The following is a 9,942-nucleotide window of genomic DNA, read 5'->3' on the forward strand; positions in this document are numbered from 1 at the left end:
GTAACTTGTTCAGTTTCATGCCAGGAGATTGTTGGCAGAGATGGAAATAAACTGCACATCTGCTGAGTCCCTGCCCAGTGCTTTAAACATAAAACCATCCTTGTACTGCCAATTGAACCTCTCTAGTCTGGCATCCTCGGGACCTGACTGGTGCTGAATGAGAGAATTTGCCAGACCGCAGGAGTTCAGTATTGTCTAGCAGCATTACCAACACTTGCACTGTGCTCGTGAAAGACATTCAGGGATAAATTTCAACTAAATTACGGCAAAGAACACTGACAGCCAGGACTGCTGGCTAGAAACAAACTTTATGGAACCACTGGAAACTTGCCACGCCCATGATAAGTGGTTATCCGGCTAAGTGAATATGGATGTTGCTGGACAAGAGAGTTCTGGAGTAGACAGGTTCAGCCTGTACTTCCGTTTTGGGTCTCAGGGGGGTCACTCATCTAGAAGACTGTTTTGTTGGAAGCACTTCCTTGTCATGCTCTATGCAGAAACTTAAGCAAAGATGCTAAGAGTGGTGATTTAGTGCTTTGATACAGGGGAAAGTCCACAAGCAGTCAGAGTATTGACCATCTACAAAGCCTGTTTCATAAAATGAAGTTATTGGCCAAAAAGAGGTCAAAAAATGTGAACCTGCTGATGAGATCCATTTGGGGCGTTTTGGGAAAACATCCAAATCTAATTAAGCAAATTGAAATGGTACTGCAGGTGGAGTTTGTTTTTCATGTTTGTCGACTTCCAGGTTGATGTGGGTTAAATTGCCAGAGTTAAAACCTCTTAGAATGCAGCTGAGGATGAAAATATCAACAGACTTGGTCACATCTGGAAAGTGACTCTCTCAGACCAAAGATCCAGTTTCAGACAGTGCTGAGTAGCCCTCTTGTATGCGAGCAGTTTGTGTGGTGTTTGCCTTGCTAGATGTCTTTCTGCTTCTGTCCCTTCAAATAGGCTCCAGAATGGGACACAGAGTCGTGGTGGCAGATGCCTTTGCAGCCATCCACTGTCCCAGAAGAAACCCCCGCAAGAGAAACCCAGCTGCAAACTGCAGAGATTTCTCTGACGGTGGTGGCTGCAGTTCAAGCCATGGAGAGGAAGGTGGACTCTCAGGCTGCACAGCTGCTGAATCTGGAGGGGAGAATGGGGGCAGCTGAAAAGAAACTATCTGGCTGCGAGAAGACAGTAGTGGAGTTTTGGAACCAGCTGGAGGGTAAATGGTCCATGCTGGGAACTCTGATCCAGGAATACGGGCTGCTGCAGAGGAGGCTGGAAAACATGGAGAACCAGCTGAACAACAGTAACTTCTGGCTCCTGAGGCTCCCGCCAGGCTCTAAGGGAGAAGTTTCTAAGGTAACACAGTCCACTGGTGCAAAAGAGCAGAAGTAAAGCTGATTGTCAGATATCAAAGGGGTGTGTGTGTCTGGTGTCTGGTAGGTTTTTTAAGGCACTGCTGATTTGGATCTCTTGTTGATGGATTCTTTTGTACCCAAGAATAAAATTTGGGGGGAAGACTATTGCCTATCCCTTTAATTCTGGTTTCCCCAGTTAGCCTTTATGTAACTCTCTGACTTTATCGTCTGACTCTTTGCATTCAGAATACTGGGGCTTTGGATCATCTTCCAGAGACTTGAGTTAGGAGGGGTCCTTATACGCTTCATTCACTGAGCTAACCTGTGAGTGAAGTTTTCTTCCATCTGTGTCTTTTCTCATGTTCTCTGTTTTTGAGGGCCACACTCTCTGCTGATGTAGCTCTACTAAAAGCGGTGAAATTCCACAGTCCGAGAGTCTGGCCTTCAGTCCCGAGGGGTGGAGATAGTTCTTCCTCTGTTCACATTCAGCTGTTGGCTTGTTAGATGTGTCTACCAATGAGGGGTGAAGTGAAGCTACTTGATCGCTTCTTTAGGGACACCTAGGTTGTGTCAAAGCTGCCCAACTTGGGTATAAACAGCGACTTAATCAGTGAGGCCCAGTTCATGATGCCCTGGGTAACACCCTGCCAGAATCTCTAAGTCTCTCTACACACCCCGGCAGTGCCATCTCTTCGTCTATACTGCTATTTTTATCAGTGTAGTTCCCCACTGCTGGAGCCTTTCTCCGCCCCTGGGGAAAACACGTAGCACCTGTGATTTCAGTCCGGGGACTGTTTGATTCATCTCTGCATTTCATTGAGCAGGGATGGGAGAGTGCAGACCGCTGGCAGACGGAGATTTACGAGAATGGGATGAAGAGAAACTCTGAGACTCTCATCTCCCTGGGTAAGGATCGCTTTTCACTGCCTTGTTACGGGCTTAGCGATGGGGCAAAGGCTGAGCTAGAGCTAACCCACAGTTATTTACCAAGGGTCAGCTCCTCACTGGTGTAAACTATCCATTGAAATGAATGGAGAGGTGAAACTTTACGCCATGTGAGGATCTGCCCACAGATGTTTATGCACAGTGTGTTGTTTTTTCTCCATCTGATGAGCCCTGAATTTGCAACTGGGAGTCCATGTCAGCTCCAGCAGTGTTTGCTGTCAGCAGAGCGCTTGGACGGCTGCTCAGAAGAGATTCGGATGCTGCCCAGTTGATCTGCAGGGAGCCCACAGCACCCACATTGAGTGGCATGTGTTTCAATTTAGTGGTGCACATTCACACATGCCTTTGTGCATGTAACAACATTTATTCTGACCTTGGATGGAAAAAATTAGAGGGACTCTGATCACCAGCTATCTCAGTGTTCCACATGCTTTTCTGCAACTTGGTTCATAAGCACAGCTGCCTCCAGTGATGCAGAGGGATGGGTATTTAATTACATTACACACAATGGGATTTTAAACCAAAGACCCTGCATTCTTCTTCTCTGTGGACAGACTCTACGATTTCCAAACCCAGCATCCTGTCCCAGACTGAACAAGGAGAGGAGCCAAATGTCAGGAAGGAACCAGAGGAGCCAGAAATCCCCGTGGAGCGCAGCATGGGTAAGGAGATGGTCAAAACGCCAACATCCTGGTGAGCTCTTAGAATTTATTGTGTCCCAGGGTTTTGTATCCTCAGGACAGTTCTAACCCTAGATGTTTTCTCCACCCCAATAAGTTCTAAATCTAATAACTGCCCTTTCTGATGGTTCTGCCTATCGATCCTCTGTCAGTTTGCTCTGAATCCTCTTTATTACCCTGTTTACGTTTATTCAGGAAAGAAATGGTTTTGGACGGAGGTTGCTTTTCAAACCCTTTGCATAGCTTTCTGTGGGAAAACACTGCCCTCTTCTTTCCCTGAACAGATTCTCCGGTTCCCGCACATGAGATTTCATCCTGGATTAAACAGGAGGAGGAGCTGTGTATCAAAGAGCAGCAGGACTCAGTGGAGAGAGAGATCCCTGCAGAGCTTAGAATGGGTGAGCAATAGATTTAAACAACTGGGAAATGACAATCAGCAGAGCTGGAAATGCAGTCAAACGTTCCTGAGTTCCTGTAGTTCTGTTTTCGCTCATCTGTCATATCTTTGTAATTAGCCTTTGTGAGTATATAAAAATGGCCATGCTGGATCCATCTAGCCCAGTACAGAATCACAGAACACAAGAACTGGAAGGGATGCAACTTCTTTGAAGGATAGGCTCATAGTTCAAAATGGTCTGGACAAACTGGAGAAATGGTCCGAGATAAACAATATGCAGTTTAATAAGGACAAATGCAAAGTACTCCACTTAGGAAGAAACAATCAGCTTCATACATATAGAATAAGTGGTGGCAGTCTTGGAAGGAGTACTTCAGAAAGAGATTTAGGGGTCATAGTGGACCTCAAGCTAAATATGAGTCAACAGCGTGATGCTGTTGCAAAAAAAGCAAACATAATTCTGGGACACATTAACAGAAGTGTTGAAAACAAAACAAAAAGTGTTGAAGAAGTCATTCTTCCGTTCTACTCAGCACTGATTAGACCTCAGTTGGAGTATTGTGACCAGTTCTGGGCACCGCATTTTAAGAAAGATGTGGAGAAATTGGAGAAGGTCCAAAGACGAGCAACAAGAACAATTAAAGTTCTAGAGAACATGGGCTATGATGGAAGACTGAAAGAACTGGGTTTGTTTAGTTTAGAAAATAGAAGAGTTAGACAGAATATGATAGCAGTTTTCAAATATCTCAAAGAGGGTTACAAGGAGAAGGGAGAAAAATTGTTCTCCTTGGCCCCTGAGGATAGGGCAAGGAGCAGTAAGCTTAAACTGCAGCAAGGGAGGTTTAGATTAGACATTAGGAAACACTTCTTTATTCCTAGTTAAACACTGAACTGTTACCTAGGGAGGTTGTGGAGTCTCCATTGCTGGAGATATTTAAGAGCAGGTTAGATAGTCAACCCTCACTCCACATGATTTTGAGGAGTACAGGGTCACTGTCCATCCCAGATAGCCCAATTTTGCATGTTCCTCTTAGGCACACATAACTGAACCCCTGAGCAGGTCGATCTTTGGCATAGTGAAGACATACCCTAACATTCGGAGGTTTAGGGACAACCAGGGTACAAGGTTGTGCTGCCGACGACCTTGGTTAATAGCCATTGTTGGGCCTATCCTCCATCAACTTATCTCATTCTTTTTTTTTAACTCAGTTGTACTTTCGGCCTTCACAACATCCTGGCAACAAGAGCCACAGATTCATAATGTGCTTCTGTGTGGAAGTCTTATCTTTGTTTTGAAGCTGCTGGCTATTAGTTTAATCAGGCAAGCTAATCCTTGTATTGTTGGAAGGGATAAGCACCAGTCCTTATGACTGGTGTGGAGAAAGAGAATGATTGTATAGACCTTTTTTTGCATCTCCTCTTAATTGTCTCTTTATGAACCTGAACAGTCCTAATCTTTTTAATCTTTCCTCAAATGGAAGTTGTTCCAGATCCCTAATCATTTTTGTTGCATTCCACTGTACTTTTTCCAATTCTAATGTGTTTGCTGAGATGGGGTGACCCGAACTACATGAATTATTCAAGATGTGGTGTACCACGGATTTATAGAGAGGCTTTATGGTATTTTCTGTCTTACATTCCATCCATTTCCAAATGACTCTGAATAGTCTCTGAGTTTTTTTTGATTGCTGCTGCACATTGAGTAGATGTGTTTGGAGAACTGTCCATGATGACGCCAAGGTCTCTTTCTTGAGGAGTAACAGCTAATTTTGATCCCATTTACTTTGTCTGAGGAGTTGGGTCAGATTATGTTTCCTCGTATGTATTACTTTACCTGTATCAGCATTAAATAGCAGCTAAATGGCAGATGCTCAGTCACCAGGTATGGCATGTGGTGGGTACACAAGGGGTCACATTACACCCAGTGCCCACATGCACACCCTGCACTCACTGATTGCAGACCTGTTTCCAAACCCTGAAGTGTGTTCTAGCCAATGGCCAGGAGAATATTACAGATAAATCCCATCCCTCATCCACCTTTAAAACCTGATTTCCCACTGCTGTGCTGACCTTCACAGCTGACCTCTGAATCTCAAACTACGTCCTGGCTGCCCTGACTCCCCATTGCATGTGTGTGGGAGGGAAAATGTGAGTAAGCCAGCAGGTGTCTATCAGCTCAGAAAGAGATGGGGAATTAGAGGCACTGTGGGCAAAGATTTGCAGTGGAACATACATTTGTGCTGTCAGGTCCCAGATGAAAAGCCCCAAAGGAAAATGTTTTGGCCATAAAACTTCTGTCTTGCTTTTAACCTGTAATGGAAGATGTCCTTTCATCTACCTTTCCCCTTATAGACTAACACTGCAGCCAGCCCTCTCTACATTATGTATTGGAGACATCCTCCAGCTGAGCCCAATGAAAATCTGGACTCTCTCTTTTGTACCAGCAGATGTTGAGCCCATGATCAAAACAGAGGAGCAGCCTCCTGAGGAAGACCTTAGACACGTAGAGCTACCTGATCCAGGGCAAGGAGAGGAGAGTTTCCAGGCTGCTGAATGGGAAGCAGCCTCAGAGAGTCCTTGCACTTCAGTCAGCTCCCCAGGTAACGTGGGGGAATTTACTCAGCATCAAAGCGACATCAGAGAGCTGAAAACTCTTGCTGCCCATCCACAGGGCGATGCCGAACAAGCCCCCTACGCCTGCGCTAAATGCGGCAAGAACTTCACTCGCAAGGACATTCTCCTCTCACACGAGAGATTCCACACAGGCGAGCGGCCCTACTCATGCGCCGACTGCGGGAAAAGTTTCCCCCTCAAGATGAGCTTCGCCAAGCACCAGCGATGCCACGCCAAGGAGCGTCCCTATCCGTGTGACGAATGCCAGAAGAGCTTCAAGTGCCACTCGGCGCTCTTGCGCCACCAGCGCATCCACCGGGGAGAGCGACCGTATCCATGCGACCAGTGCGGCAAAAGCTACAGCCGCAAGGAGCACCTCCAGAACCACCGGCGCAGCCACACCGGGGAGCGGCCCTTCCAGTGCGCCGCCTGCGGCAAGAGCTTCAGCCAGAAGTTCGTGCTCGTCTCGCACCAGCGGATCCACACAGGTGAGTGGCCGTACAAATGCCCGGCATGCGGGAAAGGCTTTGGCGAGAAAGCCAAGCTAGCTGACCACTACCGGCTCCACACCGGTGAAAAGCCCTACAGCTGCCTCCAGTGTGGGAAGAGCTTCCGCCTCAAGGAGAGCTTCTTACGGCACCAGAAGAGCCATGGCCCTGAGAAGCCCTACCCGTGCGCCCAGTGTGGCAAGAACTATAGCTACCACTCCGGCCTCCTCCGGCATCAGCTCGTCCATGCAGGGCAACGGCCGCATCAGTGCAGCAAGTGCGGGAAAAGCTACACCGAGAAATACCGCCTGCGGAATCACCAGCGCCTCCACCGGGAGGACGGACCGCATGGGGGCACCCCCTCCGGGAGGAGCTTCTTGGGGAAGCAGGACCTGCAGAGCCACCAGCGGAGCCACTCCGACAGAGGCCCTCCAGGGGCAGGCAAAGCAGCTGGCTCACAGAGAACGGCTTCAGGTACTGGAGAAAGTACGGCAAAAGGAAGCCCTGTGAATGCAGCAACTGTGGGAAGGGCTTCGCAGGCTGGTTGCAGCTCACCTGCCAGCGGCGGGGCCATGCAAGACAGGCCTTAAAGTGTGATTAAAAACTGCATCCAGAAGCACCGTCTCCTCCAGTAGCTCTGCGGTCACACAGCCCCAGCAGTGCAGTCGACTGTGGGATGAGCATCATCCAGAAGGAGATCCCCCAGAAGCACTGGCAGGTCTGCAAGGAAGGGAGGCCTCCCTGGTACAGCGAATACAGGAGACGCTTCCAGTATAAGCAGCTGTTGAAAGACCATTAGAGGGCTCCTGGAGCAGAACTTGGTCTCCCAGAGGCTTTCCCAGAGATGGGAGCCTGGGTTTCTCAATGAAAAAATAGATTCCAGCCTGCTGTGCATCTCCTAACAACCAAAGCAAATACAGTACGGCACAGGGGTCTCTCTCATCCGCAGCTGGTGTCTTGGGCGAGTTCTTGTCACACATTTGTTTTACATGTAGTTTGCTATGACCCCCTGGTTTCTGGTTGGCGCTTGTCCTTTCTCTCTGAGCCAGGAGCTCCTTGGGTTGTACCCTGTTCCCTTTTTGGGGTTCTCTAAGGACTCTGTGGCGAGAATGGAAGGTAAATGAGCTACTGCCCTGTGTGCATGTCTCTCAGAGCAGGGGTAGGCAAAAGTTTTGGCCTGAGGGCCACACTGAGGTTCAGAAATTGTAATGGAAGGCCAAGTAGGAAAGGCAAGGGGAGGCTGTGTCTTCCCCAAACAGCCAGACGTGGCCCATCCCTCAGGAACCTCAGCCCCCGTGCAGCCCTCCCTCGCTCCCTGTTCCTCCCTCCCCAGGACTTTCTGCCTCCCAGACAACGCCCACCCCCCCCGGCTGTCCCCTGGCTTTGTCAATCCCCTGTGCTTCCCCCCAGGGACCACCACTGCTTCCCGCCCCTGACTGCAATGACTAGAGCACCAGGGCTGGCAGAACTGCAGCTGCACTGCCTGGCCAGAGGAGAGGGGTGACAGAGCGCCAGCAGCTCAGGGACCAGACAGAAGGGTTTGGCAGGCTAGGTCTGGCCGTGAGGTGTCGTTTGTGCCCCCTCTGTTCTAGAGGCAGGACAGGACATGTATGGCCTTTGGGGCTGGAGCCAGCCCTAGCTCGGCTACTGTGAAAATAGGTTCTTGGGTACAAGCCATTGTTGTAAGCCTGTTCTTCTTCAGCCCCTCTCCCTGCCTTCCTGGCCTTGGGCAGATCCCTTCACAGCTGTGTCTCCATTTCCTTCCCCCCGCCTTTTAAAATGGAGGTGATCCTTAGAGTGGTGTCAGCCTCAGGTAAGTGAATGGTTGAACTTGTGAGCTACTCCATGTTGAAGCCACGGTTAGCATTCCAGCTGCTTCTGGCTGAAAGCTTCTTGAAAGGGAAGTGAAGGGTGCATGTAACTGTTCTTCAGTGACCATCCCTAGCAGTGGCCACTCATCTGCAATTTACCCAAGTGGAAAAATACAAACAAATGCTTGCGATGCTGTGACAACAACCTCTCTTGTCTGGCTTCTGGGCTAGGTCATTACATCCAGAATGGGGGAGTGGCTTATGGGTGACTTTAATTACAGTCATTGGTTGCAAATTAAACGGGTCTGATTTACAAGGTCATTTGTTTAAAGTGGGTATTGTGGAACCGTCAGAAGTAAGCAGAGCCCAAGAGGTGGAGATTCCTACGGACGAGCCCAAGAGGCTTACAGAAATGCTGGGAGGAAAGCCAGGCTTACACCCACATGGCTCTTGGCATAAGAACAGCCATTACTGGGTCAGATCAAAGGTCCATCTAGCCCAGCATCCTCTGCCAACAGTGGCCAGTGCCAGGTGCCCCAGAGGGGGTGGACCAAAGACAGCGATCAAGCAACTTGTCTCCTGCCATCCATCTCCAGCCTGTGACATTCCTACCCCTTGGCTAATAGGCTTTTATGGACCTAACCTCCATGAAGTTACCTAGCTCTTCTTTGAACTCTCTCCTAGGCCCAGCCTTCACAGCCTCCTCTGGGCAAGGAGTTCCACAGGTTGACTGTGCGCTGTGTGAAAAAGAACTTTCTTTTATTAGTTTTAAACTTGCTGCCCATTAATTTCATTTGGTGTCCTCTAGTTCTTGTATTATGGGAACAAGTAAACAACTTTTCTTTATTCACCCTCTCCACACAGCTCATGATTTTATAGACCTCTATCATATCCCCCCCCAGCCTCCTCTTTTCTAAACAGAAAAGTCTCAGTCTCTTTAACCTCTCCTCATACAGGACCCGTTCCAAACCCCCAGTCATTTTAGTTGCCCTTTTCAGAACTTTTTCTAATGCCAAAATACATTTTTTGAGGTGAGGAGACGACATCTGAACGCAGTATTCAACATGTGGGTGTCCCATAGTTTTATATAGGGGCAGTAAAATATTCTTTGTCTTATTTTCTATCCTTTTTTTAATAATTCCTAACATCCCATTTGCTTTTCTGACTCCCTCTGCACACTGCGTGGATGTTTTCAGAGAACTATCCACGATAACCCCAAGATCTCTTTCCTGATTAGTTGTAGCTAAATTAGCCCGTCATATTGAATATTGGGGGTTATTTTTTCTGATGTACATTACTTTATACTTCTCCACATTAAATTTCATTTGCCATTTTGTTGCCCAGTCACTCAATTTGGTGAGATCTTTTTGCAGTTCTTCACAGGCTGCTGTCATCTTGACTATTTTGAACAGTTTAGTATTGTCCGCAAACTTTCCCACCTCACTACTCACCCCTTTCTCCAGATCATTTATGAATAAGTTATGAGGAACAACCCTCTTGATCCTGGCTTGAGGGGTCATGATGGTGAAGGGGAGAGGGGCTGCAGATGGAGAGGGAAATGCAAGCTGCCCTCTGCCTCCAGTCCCACCTTAAGAGCTTCTTGCAATCTCTTGCAAAGGAGAAGTGTGACACTGTTTAAATCCCTCTCTGAAACTC

At 48.1% G+C, this 9,942-nt stretch overlaps 1 protein-coding gene across 1 annotated transcript in view; it reads left to right on the plus strand.

Moving 5' to 3' along the window:
* The window catches only part of LOC142008346 (uncharacterized), a 41,895-nt gene extending 31,953 nt beyond the window's left edge, over positions 1-9,942 (plus strand). The window contains 6 exon segments of the mRNA XM_074985526.1: positions 955-1,353; positions 2,177-2,258; positions 2,852-2,959; positions 3,262-3,375; positions 5,822-6,895; positions 6,898-9,942. Coding sequence (XP_074841627.1) covers positions 955-1,353; positions 2,177-2,258; positions 2,852-2,959; positions 3,262-3,375; positions 5,822-6,895; positions 6,898-7,076 — 1,956 coding nt within the window. The 3' untranslated portion in view covers positions 7,077-9,942.

Source organism: Carettochelys insculpta, chromosome 2 (genome assembly GCF_033958435.1).
Source record: "Carettochelys insculpta isolate YL-2023 chromosome 2, ASM3395843v1, whole genome shotgun sequence".
Classification (NCBI taxonomy): Eukaryota; Metazoa; Chordata; order Testudines; family Carettochelyidae; genus Carettochelys; species Carettochelys insculpta.